A 16238-nucleotide genomic window follows, 5' to 3' on the forward strand; every position below is an offset into this window, starting at 1 on the left:
CAGCCATTTCTTCATTTGAGCTATTTCGATTTAACGCCACTGAAAAATATATACCACTTCTTAATTTATGGCTTTTCATTTTCATTTTAACGCCATTACGCTATCAGTAACGACACCTTCATTTACGTCGTTTTAGTTCTCAATATAACGCGGTTAAGCGATCGGCAACAGACGCTGCGCGCAACGATACAAAATCTGAAATAGAATCATTCTTAAAATAAAATAACAAACTATGCAAAACATTTTACATTAATTGATACATACAACTCTCTGAGATGGGTTGGCCTGCTCATGCAACCCCTCTCCTTAATTTATTGTGGGTAGTTAACTCTTTATTTTTTTTTCCTTGGCACTACAGCCCCAGTGGGCCTAGGCCTACCTCCATGAACTTCTCCGTTCACTTCGGTTTTTCTAGATCTTACACATTCGGTAGGACTGCTTGGACAGGTGATCAGCTCGTCGCAAGGCCTCTACCTGTACACAAACACAGAAAAACGCACACACACAAACTAAACTTCCATACCCTGAGTGGGATTCGAACCCAGGATCCCGGTTTCCAAGCGAGCGAAGACAGTACATGCCTTAGACCGGTCGGCTACCGTGACCCGCAGCTCTTTATTTACAAGTTTTTAATTTACCCAATGCTCTTCTGGAGCGCCTTTACAACGTAAATCAATAAATGACTACTGGCAACATCAGCAAATAATTCGTTATGCTGGAAGACATCATCTCGGCGCGGTAGCAAGGTAGCAAGATTGCGCCTACTGGCTTTGTCGTGTCGCGTTCTATCCGCATGTAACAACTCGAGAACGCCTGAAGGGATTTTCATTAAATTTGATATTAGATAAATTTACCGAATTCTGTCGCCACATTACGGTTTTGACTTAAATTGGACTGCACAATAACAGACACATGTTTGTGCTCACATCTCAAGCGTACATCGCTGAACAGACCCAACAAAAGGTATAGGCACAGTTTTCCTTTAGAGACTGAAGAAACCCACGAAAAACTATCTGGATAGCCTATCTCCGGGCAGACGTTTGAACTCGAGACCTTCCAATGCCATGCCGAAGACGCTGATTAGTTTCTTCCAGCGAAATTTCCGTGTTGAGTGCACATACCAACGGACAGTAAGCCGGATGGGAGGAAATGAAAAGGATTTGGAAAGAGGCGATCATCCTGTAATTGAGGTACTACGGCATTTGCCTGGAATCACTGAGGAAAACTATGAAAAATCTGTCCGGATAACTACTGTACCGGCCAAGATTTGAAACGAGCACATCACAAATACGAGTCCAGAACTCTACTGCTATGCCAACCCCCTTGGTGAATTCCAGCAGGTCAGTGTTTGCTAACCGCCATGTCAGGAATTTAACTGGCATTCGCTGTAGCTTTCCTCCATTCCTCCGGCCGAATATTACAACAGCAGCTTAATATAGCCTTCCCTAGCCACCTTTCCAATCCACACCCATTCACATTTCAACATTATGTCCCCTCAGTCACTTTATCGACCTAATAGACAAATCTGCCCCTTCGAAAGAAGTAACAGGCCAGAAAATGTTTGAGTCTTCGGCTCTCGGGACTAGTCCACGTCGAATTTTGATGATTTTCGAACCTTTCGGCAAATCATGTACTTGCCATCTTCGGGGTTAAAAACTTGAGAAGAGTTGTCAAAACTCCTTATGTTAATTGCAAATTTTTCCGAAACGTTTGGCGCGGACTAGTCCCTGAGAGCCGTACGCCCCAGTTGTGGAAACCTGATTGCCACAGAATGTTTATTCCCAACGTTCCAGGAATATTATTCTTGTTGTGGCAATCCTTTCCCCACTGCATTCCCACCTCTATCCATGGACCGGCAGGAGCCGTGGGTTTTCCGAAGCCCGATATCTAACTGTCTCGCTCTACAGTACACAGTTATCGTTAGCATTTCCTAATGATTCTTTACGGTGAGGAAGTGTTGGGCCCGCACCCAACCCCCAAGCTGGTGGACAATTTGTGTCTAATTTGCAGCTACCCTCCGCGTCTAGAAAATATCTGTAACCTAAAGACGCTCTCAACAGTAACTCCCTTGACCAGTCCCTTCGGAGGAGCCAACAGTTTGCTCACCCACTCAAATTCCCAGCATGAACATGAAGGTTCATTACCTTGTTCATAACAGCTTGTCCTTATCCTGTGCCAGATGAATCAAGTCGAACCCTCCCTATGCTATTTACTGAATATCCATCTACGTCTAGGTTTCCCTAGTGGCACGTTTCTTTCCTTAACATTTCCCTATTAGAACTTTGAATGCATTTCTCTTACCTCACATGCGTGCTGCATTCCTTACTCATATCAACCTCCATCTGATTATTGTATTTGGCGGGGAATGCAATTATTAAGCTCTTCATTGCAGTTTTCTCCAGTATCCTGTTATTTCATCCCTCTGAGATTCAAATTTCTCCTCAGCACCCTTTCTCAAACACTCTCAAACAGTGTTCTTCCCGTAATGAAACAGACCAAGTTTCACGCTCAAACAAAACTGGTTTTGAAAATAAAAAAAAAAAAGAGTATCTAGGCTGCGCCAAATCACATCATGAGGTGTTACTTTATTTAACATAACTGAAAATCCGACATGTTTCGACATCATGCGACCTGCGGGGCGTTTCATCAGTCGTTACGCAATTAAAAGTTTCTCGTGTGACGTTTCTTCACAGCAGACGATACAACAGAAAGTTCGGATCTGAGTGAGTGGATGCAGGCCAGAATTTAATCTGCTTTAAATATCTTTATTCACGCAACTGCAATCTGTTTTTAAGCGTTCCTCCCAGGTCGCATATTCAAAACTTGTGTAACCGTCTTCGGTTATATTTAACGCCTACTTGCTGTAATGAATCCATATCAAACACGTTAACATTTGGAATTAAAACATTTTCCATGAGGACATACGAAATATAATTCATCTGAAATCCCCCAGTATTGTCAGATCGATATACAATGGAAATAAATGTAATCACAGCCAATTTGCAATAATTAACATTAGTTCGGTACTTCCGTATTAATGAGTGAGCCAAGTGATTTGGAAATCTTACCGCCATGCCCTCCGCCACATTAGCGTTGCCAACTTTGTAAGTTCATTTCTACAAACAAGATCCAAAGCTTATGTTTCTTTTAAAAGATCAGACTTTGGTCTCCGTTTTGAAAAAGTTCGGCTTTTGGTACTTCTCATATAACTAAATGCCTGCAAGCCCTTCAGCATTAGGCTATGGCTTCTGAAACTTCTGTGGTTGGCAGCGCTGACATGGCGGACAATATGGCAGTATAAAGTTTCATAGCCATTTTGGTCACATGTTAACTCGTAATTATCGTTAATCTCAACACCGACCATTTTATTCTGAAAAGGAACAAACGTAGAAAAGTAGTACTCCATCCGTACAGATGAGATGTATAGCAGTGGTTGCGGTTGCATGGAGGGGGAGGGTGGGTGACGCATTGTAACCACACACCCTGAACTGTGCCGAGCACAAGGTCCAGAAACACGCACAGTATAGTAACTACGGTTCCTTAAGGGCGGCCACACACCAACTGCGTCAGACAAGCATCAAGACATGAGACAAAAGACGCAGTCTTGCTTCATTCGTGATTCGTCAGCATGAAGCTGACGTCAACATCATGACTCAGACCGGTGTGCGGCTGTTTTCATAATCTCATTCGTTTCAACTGTGCTTCCTTCTTTGAATCATGTCGCAGAATCGTGTCTTGACTCTTACACGTCTTGACGCATGCGGGTGTGCGGCCTACCTAAAGGCTCCCAGAATTTGGCACAATATTACGGCTTTCAAAGTGTCTGTGAGAGGGTACGTAACTTACCCACAGTTCATCCACGGAGATGCTATTGTCGGTATAGATGACTAGATCCTCGGTCGCCAAAGGATGGGGTTGTCTGAGTTTGGAACTGAGCAGAAGGCACGCCGTTCCGAGCAGCTGCAGTTGACTTTTCCTGATCGGACACACACTGAGGAACCTGTCTACGTAGTTCATTGCGAGAGGGAACACCTCCTCTTGACACTTCTGCTCTTCGCACACCTGAACACAACACATCACAATGGTGACATTATGCAGGATCACAACAGCGACTTTGTACTGGATGACGTACATTTCAACCAAACAGCATGGGCTACAGATAAACACTCTTTTTTAAGACTTGCTATTGAGGAGATAATCGGTTCGACTCTCGGTCGGGATATCGACTATCCTGACGAGTTTCTATGGTTTTCCTCGGTACCTGCACGCTCTAGCGTAGTAGGTTGAGGCACTATGCTACAAGCCGGAAAGTCGCAGGTGCGATTCCCGATGTGCTCATTGGATTTTTTCAATTCACCTAATCCTTCCAGCTGCACCATGGCCCTGAAGTTGACTCAGCCTCTAACTGAAATGAGTATCAGGAATCTTCCTGAAGATAAAGGGCTACCGACGCATTATGATGACCTCACCGCCATCTGTGAGCGTCTAGAAAATGTGGGAGCCTCGACGTCTCTCAGTCCTATGGGCCTCCACGGCCTGTAACAGGGTTAAGCTTTTTTTTTCCTTTACCTACAGGCATATTGTCGGGTAATTCATATTAGGCCATGGCCACTTGCTTCAAATCCTTTCCAATTAATTATTCATCCGTCATTCAATATTATACAGACCAGATACCGACAGCGTCGTGTCGTAATATAATCCAAAAGAAAAAAGTTTAAAAATTCAGTTCCTACCTCACAGAAAACATACCGTGTCTCCATTACAAAGACTAACCTAGTATTGCTGTTTATGGAAATAATCGCTGTCTATTGTGACAATCATATGGAAGCCATAAATACATTGTGGAAAGAATGCAGACCTCAAGTGGTTACGAAAAGCAGAATGTGAACGGTGCGTGTTCTAACGGACCGGTGCAAGCCAGAATTAAGTGTGCGTTACGAGCCCATGGGCGCCAGCCGGGGGGGGGATTTGTCCCGTCGCCCCTAGATTTTTTGGGGGGGGAATATTAATATCGGAAATTAAAATTATTCTTAGTGTTTCAACAATAATAACTCTGGCGCGCTTCGTAAAAACAAATATTTTTAAACGGTACAAACCAAGTTGACCTTGAGGTTCTCACAGCGATAAAAATGTACTATCTTCCAGCATGTACCGCCGTGTAGTCTTGTGTAAGTCCACCGACGTTTCGGAGGAACTCACTAACTTAGGCTCAAAGAGTAAACTGCTTCTTGGTGGCTTCCTGCTTAATGGAGTCAAATCCTTGAGTAGCCACCAGTAGCTCGGTTACTTAAGAATTTCCCAACGTTTTAAGAAAGCCGAAGGTCAATACTAGCACATTCTATTTCACTAAAATTGACTTTAATATTATCCTCCAACGTACGTCTAGGGCTTCCTAGTCGACTCTCCTGGCTTTCCCACATGCATTCAGCTTAGCCTCATGTGTGCTACATTCCCTGTCAATCTCATCCTCCCTGACTTGGCGAAAAGTACATTTAGTTCCTCATTGTGCAATTTGCAGTTTTCACCTTTCCTGATGGGCTTCGACCCTGAAGATGGAGGCTGGATGTTCTTCTCAAACGTCCGTGGCCTACCAGACAACACGGCGTTACATCCAACGACATATTGAAGTAGATTTTCACTTCCCCACGGAGACCGTCATAGTGCGGTGTCTGTGGAGGTCCCGAATGGCAGTTCGTAATTACAGACGGGGCCTTGACATTGTGAGATGTCAAAAAGGGATTAAGTAATACAAGGTCCACGCTGGGACCATACATTCAACGTCTGAGATGCATTATAATTACTTGAACATGGCGACTTCGTTCAAACAAGCATACACGCTCGCTAATTACTTTTGTTGTCCAGCAAACTGTGCCACTTACTGCAAAACAAATAAGCTTAACTACTGAATTGTACTGATTGGACAGATCATAACGTCATGGAACAATGATTCACTGTCGTACAGTTCTGAGGTTCTCACAGCGGTCGCCATGGGCAGAACTGAGCTATTTTATCAATGCTCACCCGAACACCCGTGTCACTGCCAGCTACAGAAAAATACGGCCGTCACCATGTTCATATACAGCCAAGGTTTTTAATTTAATTTCAAGCAACACAAATTGTAATTAAATTAGTATTTAAATTTACAACTCGACTTATAATAGTATAAATCCATTTATACAATGTAGCTAGGGGCTGGGAGACCGAGGTCTCGAAGTTCGAGTCCCGGTTAGGATCGAGAATTTTCTCTTCTCCATGTCGTCCACACCGGCTCTGGGGTCCACCTAACCTCCTATCCAATGGACACCGGGGGCTCTTTCCCCGGGGATAAAGCATTAGGGGCGCTAAGCTGACCACTCACCTCCAACTAGTGCCGAGGTCAAGAAAATGTGGATGTACACATCCACTCCCCATACGCCTTCATGGCGTAGTGTTTTAATTACTTAAGCACAGGGCCAACTTTACCTTTTGCATGTAAATTATTTCTGTCTAGCGTTGGCTGTACCTTCTGATGATGGCCAGTAGTGGCCGAAACATGTAAACGCAAACTTTTATATTAAACCCCGTTACAGCCACGGACATACACCTATTCATTCATAAAAGTCTCGCCCAGAATTTGCTTCAACATGAGAACCTTGCTAATGACCTTGTGACGTGCAATTAATTACGTGAAGAATACAACCTTGTGGGATGTGAGGAAGTGACATGCTGTCCCATAGTTCACACTGACGTTTCTGATAAACGTAGTGCGTCCATCTTCAGGATCGAAAACCCCAGGAAAACAGCAGTAGCTCGCCTTCTTGTACAATTTTATCGAAATTCGTCCGAGCTGTTTCACGAGACGAACGCACAGAAAAATTATGAAGACAAAATATTTTTCGGAAATAAAATTTTTTGAAAACTTACCTCCATCATCCATTCTGCAAGTATCGTCCGCATTTGTGGAGTTAAATCTTTCTGAACACACTCGAAATACGAACTGGAGGGGCAGTATCTGTCTTCTGTGTTCAACAAGTTTTGTAATACCCGTTCATCGTTCAACAACACAGGATCGGGATAAGCACGACACTCACACTCGGTCTCACAGCACAGAAGGTCCATTATACCTCTATAACTGCAAACGTCCCCTCAATTATACTAATATATAATTTATTTTGTGGCTTTGGTTACAAAAATTAAGCCACTATTTAAACCGTAGAATACATTAGTTTCTAATATTAATATTTTGCGTTGTGCTGTGGAGATGTCAGCTGTTCGTACGTATGTGGGGCGAGGAAAAAATTCGAGCTATATACCGCATGCAGTCTCCATCTGGCCAACTACCAGGCCAGAATGTCTTCGTTCATCCTACACGACCCTGAGCATGAAAAGAGATTCCCCCGTCGGGTGCCCCTAAATTCCCAGAGCCAAGTCTGGCCAATGGGAACGCGTCATGACAAGACCGGAGTAGGGGTATCGCTAGCATTCCGCCGCTCTCGCGTGATTCAGTATTTTCACAGACGCCTGAGGTTTTTTCGGCAGCTAATGGTCAGAGCTCCTGGCTACAGATCTAGAGGTCCCGGGTTCGATTCCCGGCGCTACCAGATTTTCTGAGAAGTAGTGGGTCTGGAACGGGGTCCATTCAGTCACGTTAGGATAATTGAGGAGCTATTTCAAGGAAATAGCGGCTCCGGTCTAGAAAACAGAGATTAACGGCCGTGGGGATCCTTTGAGCTGACCACGTGACACCTTCTATCTGCTAAAGTTGGCAGTAATTTTTTTTATGCTAGTGGGGTGGGACTAAGTCCCTTGTACTGCGGCCACTTCTGGCCTATTGTACAAGCCCCAGATGTCACCGTGTACTAACGTTCTAGAACCTCAGTTGGAAGCACCAACTTGTGTAACATATGCCAAGGTGCATCACCGTAAAGATAGAAGTGGCTCCGCCGAAACTCGGGATTGCTGGGATTTTGGACTTAGTACATCGTCCGCTGTTCTAAAGAACACGTCGTCTCGGAAACGACCTATTTCCATCCTGAGTACGCTTCCTAGGAGCGAACAGTGCGGAAATGTGTCAGGTGCCGCTCCGTAAAGCAGTGCTTATAGATGAAAGGGAAGACAAACCCAAACGTACAAGTCGAATTAAGTAGCTGTACAACCCGCCAACCCAATCCGACGTGCGTACAACTAACTCAGCGCAAAAAGGATTCCGCAGAGCGAGTGACTTTCCCAATTGGGAACGAAGCTGGGACAGCACCACCCATGCACAATCAACCTCCTCTACAAACCACGCCAAACCAACCACAAACATCGCAGGCCTATTACAATCAACCAAACCAATGGTCATACAACTTACAATTTCCGCCGATAAGGACGAACCAGATAACAACAAATCAAGCACAACTACCGCAACCCAATCGACAAATTCACCGTCAGGTACAACCGAAGAAATGATACTACTTCGTACAGCGAAGACGACCTAAACATGCGTGAAGAAGACGGCTTCAACAAACATCACTGGCAAACAGTGAGTAACAAACGGAAAAGAATAAACTACCAAAAACACCTGCCGAAATAGCAGAGCAAATCCAGACTACTAACAGATTTGACTCTCTTAGTGAACTACCCCGCGATAACAACCAAAATAGGCAACCACCAATCTCAAAGAATCCTGATAACCGAAACCACCACCTGTCTACATTTACGGGGTGAATAACTTTAAAGCAATGCTAAATATACAGCACGTTAGGGAGGAAAAAATCATACATCACACGTACCAAGCAAACTTCGTGTTGAACCGCCCAGAAGTAATTCGCGACCTGCATCACTCTATACCAATATCCGACATAACAGAAGAATTAAACAAGAAAGGGCATGAAGTAAAACACATGATAAATGTAAAACAGAGTCAGCAAAGAACCATTGCCTCTCTTCTTTGTTAACTTCTAACCATAAAGCAACAACAAAGAAATTTACAACTTAGAATTTTTGCTAAACTGCAAACTTCGTGTTGAACCGCCCAGATGCAAAAACACTATTGGACAATGCACAAGATGCCAAGACTATGGTCAATCAAAAAAATATTGTACCAAACCAATTGTGTCGAATGCAATGGACCGCATGACACCCAATCCTGTAGAAAACCGAGACACCCCGGCTAAATGTGTCCTTTGCAACGGAAATCATCCTGCTAATTTCGAAGGCTGCACCGTATTTTTTTCCCCCTTATCACTCACTATTGCCCCAGTGGGCCTAGGCCTACCTCCACGAACTTCTCCGTTCACTTCGGTTTTTCTAGATCTTACACGTTCGGTAGGACTCCTTGGGCGGGTGATCAGCTCGTCGCAAGGCCTCTACCTGTACACCAATACAGAAAAACGCACACACACACAAATTAAACATCCATGCACTGAGTGGGATCGAACCCACGATCCCGGTTTCCAAACGAGCGAAGACAGTACATGCCTTAGACCGCTCGGCTACCGTGACCGGCTGGCTGCACCGTATAATCCCAAAAGAATCAATAATACACCTTAACACGCCACAAACTACGTACGTCGAAATATATAAGTTATTCACAAGTAGCATCTGAAAGACCAGCGACCCACCAAACCAACAACAGTCCCGCAGATATCGTAAGTCAGTTTACAGTGTTTCTCAACGAATTCAAAAACATGTTCAACCAGCTTCTCAACCAAAACAGTATGATATTAACCATGCTAACCACTATTATGCTGGTCACGGTAGCCGAGCGGTCTAAGACATGCACTGTCTTCGCTCACTCGGAAGCCGGGATCGTGGGTTCGAATCCCACTCAGGGCATGGATGTTTGTGTGCGTTTTTCTGTGTTTGTCTACAAGTAGAGGCCTTGCGACGAGCTGATCACTCGCCCAAGGAGTCCTACCGTATGTGTAAGATCTAGAAAAACCGAAGTGAACGGAGTTCATGGAGGTAGGCCTAGGCCCACTGGGGCTGTAGTGCGAAGGAAAAAGAAAAAAAAACACTATTATAAACAAATAGCGCAAACAGCGAAAACGGTAAGAATAGCAGCATGGAATCCCAATGGCATAAACAACCATATTGAAGAAATTACTGTATTTAAAAAAAATAAATAAAATAGACATCCTACTAATATCAGAAAGCCATACTGCTGAACAAAGCGTCATCAGAATACCTTATTATACAACCTACTAAGCCAACCACCCTGATGGGACAGCCCACGCAGGCTCAGGTCTTATTATCAAAACAAAGTGGAAACACTACGCAATAGAACCATATATCACGAATAAAATACAAAGCACAATAATAAAGCTAGAATCCATGGCCCGACCTATGGTCATCGCTGCAATATACGAGTACAGCCCCCAAAGACATGCGATCTCCCATCAAGAATACGAAGATTTTCTGCTCCAACTTGGTCCACACTACCTAGTGGCCGGCGACTGGAACGCCAAACACACTGCAAGGGGCTCCAGACTGATCACACCTTAGGGTAGAAATCTGCAGAACGCTATATAGCAAAGCAACCTGAACTGCATATCAACAGGAGAGCCGACATACTGGCCTACTGATTTAAATGAAACACCGGACCTGTTAGACTTTGCAATCACAAAAGGCATTTACAGCTCCATAGAAACTAAGCTAGACGTGTCATCAGACCACAGTCCGATCATAATAACACTAAGTAATCACGTAATCTGGAAGGAACCGCCACCAGCTTTGTAATAGAAATACCAATTGGACGCAATTCCAAAATTACATCAACGACAACATTGCCCTAAATCTCCCACTAAAAGAAAACCAAGATCTTGAAGACGCAGTGGACTACATAACCAAACTAATACAAACAGCTGCATGGATATCCACACCAGGAAGAAAAAAGATAACTCAGGAAGCTCATAGCGTTCCAGTACACATCAGGGAATTAGTCTACAAAAAACGCCAAGCAAGACGCAGGTGGCAAAATAGCAGAAACCCACTAGACAAAACAGAAGTTGGCACTAACTTCGCCGACAAGCGGCGGTCGCTCGGTCGGTATAGTTCTCTTGCGGACTAAGGCCACGGAGTTTGTTTTGTTTGTGTCTGTATCTCTGTCTGGTTTTGCTAGATATATGCTCAACCTATTACTTCCAGTTCCTTCTTTAATCTCTCTGCACAGCCTTCTACCTTATGTATCTGACATTCATGACACGTTCTTATTAATTCCAGAGAGTTCATGAGTAATAGACGTATCCAGAAAGATAAGATGGGGTGGGTGCAGAGTACAGCCACATTCGCACTCTGAGCGCTGCGGTAGAACAACCCGGACACATCAAAACATTTGCGTTTTCTGTTGTACTTTTACAGCCAGTAGAAGTGACTAGCTACTATAGAGTCATCAGTTCAAGAAACTCGTCTTCTGAGGCGATAAACGGAACGAGGAAAGTTAGGAAACCCTTGGAATATCAAATAAAATCCATCAAATTTCTCTACCATGTAAATTTTGAGGTTCGGAAGGCGGTGACCAAGATAGAGGCTCCTCAGAAACGTTGCTACCATGACAGCAGTCTTGAGCCTCTGTGCTAGAAATCTCCTTCACTATTGTCCTTCAACGAATACCGTCAAACACAAAGGCAAATAATAAAGTCAGGTAGGTGAATGGCCATGAGAAGGTAACCCAGCAACTGTAGGAGGTAAATTTGGCCCTGTTCTTAAGACATGAAGACGTAGAAGGCACTGAAGGTATAGATCCACGCATTCTTGGTTTTGACACTGGATGGAGGTGAGCGGTGAGTTTCATGCCGAGGCCGTTTTGCCCACCGATACCCATTCAGTATGTCCTGCCTCTGCTTTCTCCGAAACGCCAGTGAACTTTTACCGCTTTCAAGAACGATGGATATGGATAATACTGTCTTCTGCGATGTGTTGCCCTGCAGACCGGTAGAAGCTCATTGACGTTTCGGAGTAACGGACTGCCTCCCATCGTCAGGATCGAAGCTATGCTAAGTAAGATTGTTTCTTTCTCAGCGATTCCTTAGTATCTCTTCGACCCTGAAGATGGGGGCTTTACGTTTCTTTGAAACGGTGGCGAATTTTTACCGCACGGCTTGATGATGCAAAAAACAATCTTAATAGTCAACGAAGTGAATACCCGAAATCTCGCATCTGAATTGCCTCCTTCGTCAGTAAAAGTTTGCTCGACTTGGAGAGGAGCCCGGATAGCTCAGTCGGTAATGCCACGGAATGGACGACCAGCGTTCGATTCACGCACATACGTCCTCCTGTTGTATCTGCTGTTTCTTCTTGCACGCAATCATGCTCACCTTCGAGTTACCTCCATTACATCGAAAACTCTGACGCCAGTCGCTTGCGTTTCTTCTTCTTCTTCTTCTTCCTCCTCCTCCTCCTCCTCCTTTAACTAACTCCACGGAGCCGAGTCCTTGAGAAGCCACCAGTTGCTAAGCTACTCCCATCATCTTATGGCACCGTAAGATTCATTACCGTGTTCAGAACAGCCGTCCACTGGTCCCTCTCCTGAGCCAGATCAATCCAGTCCGTACCACCCTATCTTATTTCTCTTGGATCCATTTTAATATCATCCTCCCACCTACTTCTAAACCTCTATAATAGTCTCTTCCCTGCTGACTTTCCAACCAAAATCCTATATGCATTCCTTGTTGCCCCATGCGTGCTACACGCCCTGTCAATCTCATTCTTGACTTCATCATTGTAATAATATTTGCGAAGAGAGTAGAAATTATGAAGCTCCTCATTACACAGTCTGCTCCATTCTCCTGTCCGGATATCCTCCCCAGCACACTGCTTTCAAACACCCTCAGTCTGTTCTTTTCTCAATGTGAGAGCAAGTTTCACACCCATGCAGAACTCTAGGCTGCACTCCGTTACAGAGTACACCGCTCTTCTCGTTGCAACTGTTCGCCTATGAGCAGTGCGCGCCATTGCTGTAGCTTATCTAGAATATTTGTGGTTAATTTGTTTAGTACCGGGAAAGAGAGAACGAAATGCGGAGGGGAAGTGCCCGTGATATAACAGCAAGTTGTTGGTTGCATTGTTTCGATATTACGACTGCCTGAGCGTGTGCAGTGGTTGCAACAGCCGCTGTCACGGCGTCCTGTCGCAGTTGGTATTAGAATGTACAGTTCTGTCTACCGTCCACCATGCAACAATATCTTTTTTTTTTAATTATTTGATTGCTAATTTAAAATCTACTCTAGTGACAACAGAGCAATAAGTAAATGTCCGGGCGCCGTAGTTACCATCCACTGATGGCTCTTCACGCGTCGCCTAGTTTAGGTCTTCCGGCCAATGACGTTGGAGTCTTCAGTTCGCCAGGTGTTGGGCGGCGAGTTCATTTATTAGATGGTTGTCGTGGTCTACGATGCGATCTCTATATTTGATGGCTTTTTTGTTGATTAATTCCTTTATGAAGGATATTCCGAGATCTGCATGAAGGGTGTGATTGGATACGAACCATGGGGCGTTTGTTATTGAGCGTAACATTTTTAACTGGAACATTTGTATTGGAGGGTTTACTGCATCCCCACAGTTCAATCCCATATGTCCAGATGGGTTTTAATATGGTTTTGTAGATTAGGAGTTTATTTGCCATTGACAGTTGGGAGTTTTTGCCTAATAGCCAGTTCATATTTCTTGCTTTTGTTGTTACTGCAGTTTCTTAGCTTGGATGTGAGCTTTCCATGTCAGCTTTTGGCCTAAGTGGAGTCCGAGGTACTTGACTTCGGACTGTTCTGGAATTGGTTCGTTGTTTATGGTAACTTGTGGGCACGTCCTACGTTTGGTGGTGAATGCTATTTGTGCGGATTTAGTACGTGTATTATTCACTTTGATTTTCCATTGTCGTAGCCAGTCCTGGAGAACATTTAAATAGTTCTGTAATGTTTCGGACGCTCTGTTGGGGTTTGTATGGGAGGACAGGACTGCAATGTCACCTGCAAATGTGGCCAGGGTTATTTCTTGTGACTGCGGGATATCGGAAGTAAAGATCAGGTATAGGAAGGGGCCAAGGACGCTCAACAATATCTATATTTAAAATTAAATACTTCCAAATTCGTCACTGCACTACATGTTTCTGTTCTGTATGGGTGTGAAACGTGGTCTCTGACATTAAGGGAGGAACATAGACTGAGGGTGTTCTAGAACAGGATGTTGAGGAGAATATTTGGACCGAAGAGAGATGAAGTGACAGGAGGCTGGAGAAAACTGCATAATGAGGAGCTTCATAACTTGTATTAGAATGATCAAGTCAAGGAGGATGAGGTGGGCGGGGCATGTAGCACGAATGGGGGAGACGAGAAATACATATACAATATTGGTGGGAAAGCCAGAAGGAAAGAACCACTGGGAAGGCCAACGCGTAGGTGGGTAAACAATATTAAAATGGATCTTAGAGAGATAGGATGGGATGGTGTGGACTGGATTGATCTGGCTCAGGATAGTGACCAGTGGAGGGCTCTTGTGAACACGGTAATGAACCTTCGGGTTCCATAAAGTGCTGAGAAATTTTTGAGTAGCTGCAGAATTGGCGGCTCCTACAGAAGGGCTCAGCTGTATGAGTAAGTAAGTAAGTATGTATAAGGAGTGGGCCTTCTCGGCCCTTGCACCGTGACCTACAGTGGTAAGTAAGTACTACACGTTTCAGTCTACTCGGCCGTCATCAGGTGCCTTGAAATTCTGTGAAAACAGCTGTTCCTTCCTGTGTTTTTAATTGAAGTCAATTTCAACGCACCTAAAGATGGCCGAGTAGGCCGAAGCATGTAGTGCAGTGACGAATTTTAAAAGGATTTAATTTCGAATCTAGATATTGTTTCATGGTGGACGTTAAACAAAACTGAAAATCTGGATAAAATGATAATTTTAATAATTTAATTTATTATAGTGGTTGCCGACAGCAGTGGCCTATTGCAGGTAAGCACTTAATAAAAAAACAACAACACTCCGTGGCTTGAGTCCGCAAGCGAACTATACCGACCGAGCGACCGCCGCTTTTCGGCGAAGTTAGTGCTAACTTTTGAGGATAGAGGGTGCCACGCGGTCAGCGCAACGGATCCCCACGGTCGTTAATTTCGGTTTTCTAGACCGGAGCCGCTATTTCCTTGAAATAGCTCCTCAATTACCCTCACGAGGCTGAGTGGATCCCGTTTCAGACCCAATACTTCTCAGAAAATTTGGTAGCGCCGGGAATCGATCCCGGGACCTCTGGATCTGTAGCCAGGAACTCTTACCACTAGACAACAGAGGCGGTCGAATAAATTTTTTCCGAAAATAAAACAAAATATAATCTATATAAATAATAATAGATCTATGAGGATAATATTAAAATGGGTGTTACAGAAATAGGTAGGGGTGGTACGGGCGGGATTGATCTGGCTTAGTGGAGAGCTCTTGTGAACACGGTAATGAATCTGTGGGTGCCATAAGATGATGGGAATTCCTTGAGTAGCTTAGCAACTAAAGGGTTGTCAAGAAGTGTCCGTTAGCTACTTAGCGACAAGAAATTAGCGCTGACAGTTCTGCATACAAGGCGATATTGCTAATGCAGTAGGACCGCTGCACTCGGGTGCGCATGCCGCCTAAGAACTTTCCAGTCAGCTGATGAAATGCTGATCTCGTCAAATCAGCAGGGGAAAAGGACAAACAGCTCTTTGTGTCGCTGTGTCATGTCCTGAACGCGATGCGGGACAGTATCCAGCAGTGTCAACAGAACTTCCTGTAGCAACCAAAACAGTTCCCCAACTTCGTCCGTAACATCACATATTGGGAAGAAAGTATACAGTTTGTACGCCATGAAGGCGTGGGTGGGAGTGGATGTATAAATCTACATTTACTTGAACTCGGCACTAGCTGGAGGTCAGTGGTCAGATTCACTCTTCGGTCGCTTTACCCCCAAGGAAACAGGCCCATGTACCCATTGGATAAACACAATAATCAAGGGCCGAGAAGACCCACCCCTTATACATTCAGTCATACCCATTGGATAGGAAGTTGGCTGGACCCCAAAGTCGATCTGGACGACATAGAGAAGAAAAATTCTTGCCCTTACAGGGTCTCGAACTCCGACCCCTTTGTTGTCCAGCCCGTAGCCAGTCTCTATACCGACTACACTATCCCAGCTCCCAGAAACTGTAGTAGAAGAGTTAACTTTACTGTCGGGAGGAGGCAATAGCATCATTTTGTCAGAAGGTTCCCAAGCTTCGCCCATTTGTCCTTCTGACAAGGGCAGTGTGGTGGAGTGAGGATGCTAA

General features: G+C 44.5%; 2 protein-coding genes across 2 annotated transcripts in view; one reads left to right on the forward strand and one right to left on the reverse strand.

Moving 5' to 3' along the window:
- LOC111861374 (G1/S-specific cyclin-D2) overlaps positions 1-7307 on the reverse strand; it is a 57038-nt gene extending 49731 nt beyond the window's left edge. Inside the window, exons 1-2 of the mRNA XM_023845882.2 lie at positions 6904-7307; positions 3847-4062 (exon numbers count right to left, since the gene is read on the reverse strand). Coding sequence (XP_023701650.1) covers positions 3847-4062; positions 6904-7098 — 411 coding nt within the window. The 5' untranslated portion in view covers positions 7099-7307. The remainder of the gene's footprint in view (positions 1-3846; positions 4063-6903) is intronic.
- Positions 1-16238, forward strand: part of LOC111861372 (splicing factor YJU2) — a 211595-nt gene that overhangs the window by 57376 nt on the left and 137981 nt on the right. The window lies entirely within an intron of this gene.

Source organism: Cryptotermes secundus, unplaced genomic scaffold (assembly GCF_002891405.2).
Source record: "Cryptotermes secundus unplaced genomic scaffold, Csec_1.0 scaffold289, whole genome shotgun sequence".
Lineage (NCBI taxonomy): Eukaryota > Metazoa > Arthropoda > Insecta > Blattodea > Kalotermitidae > Cryptotermes > Cryptotermes secundus.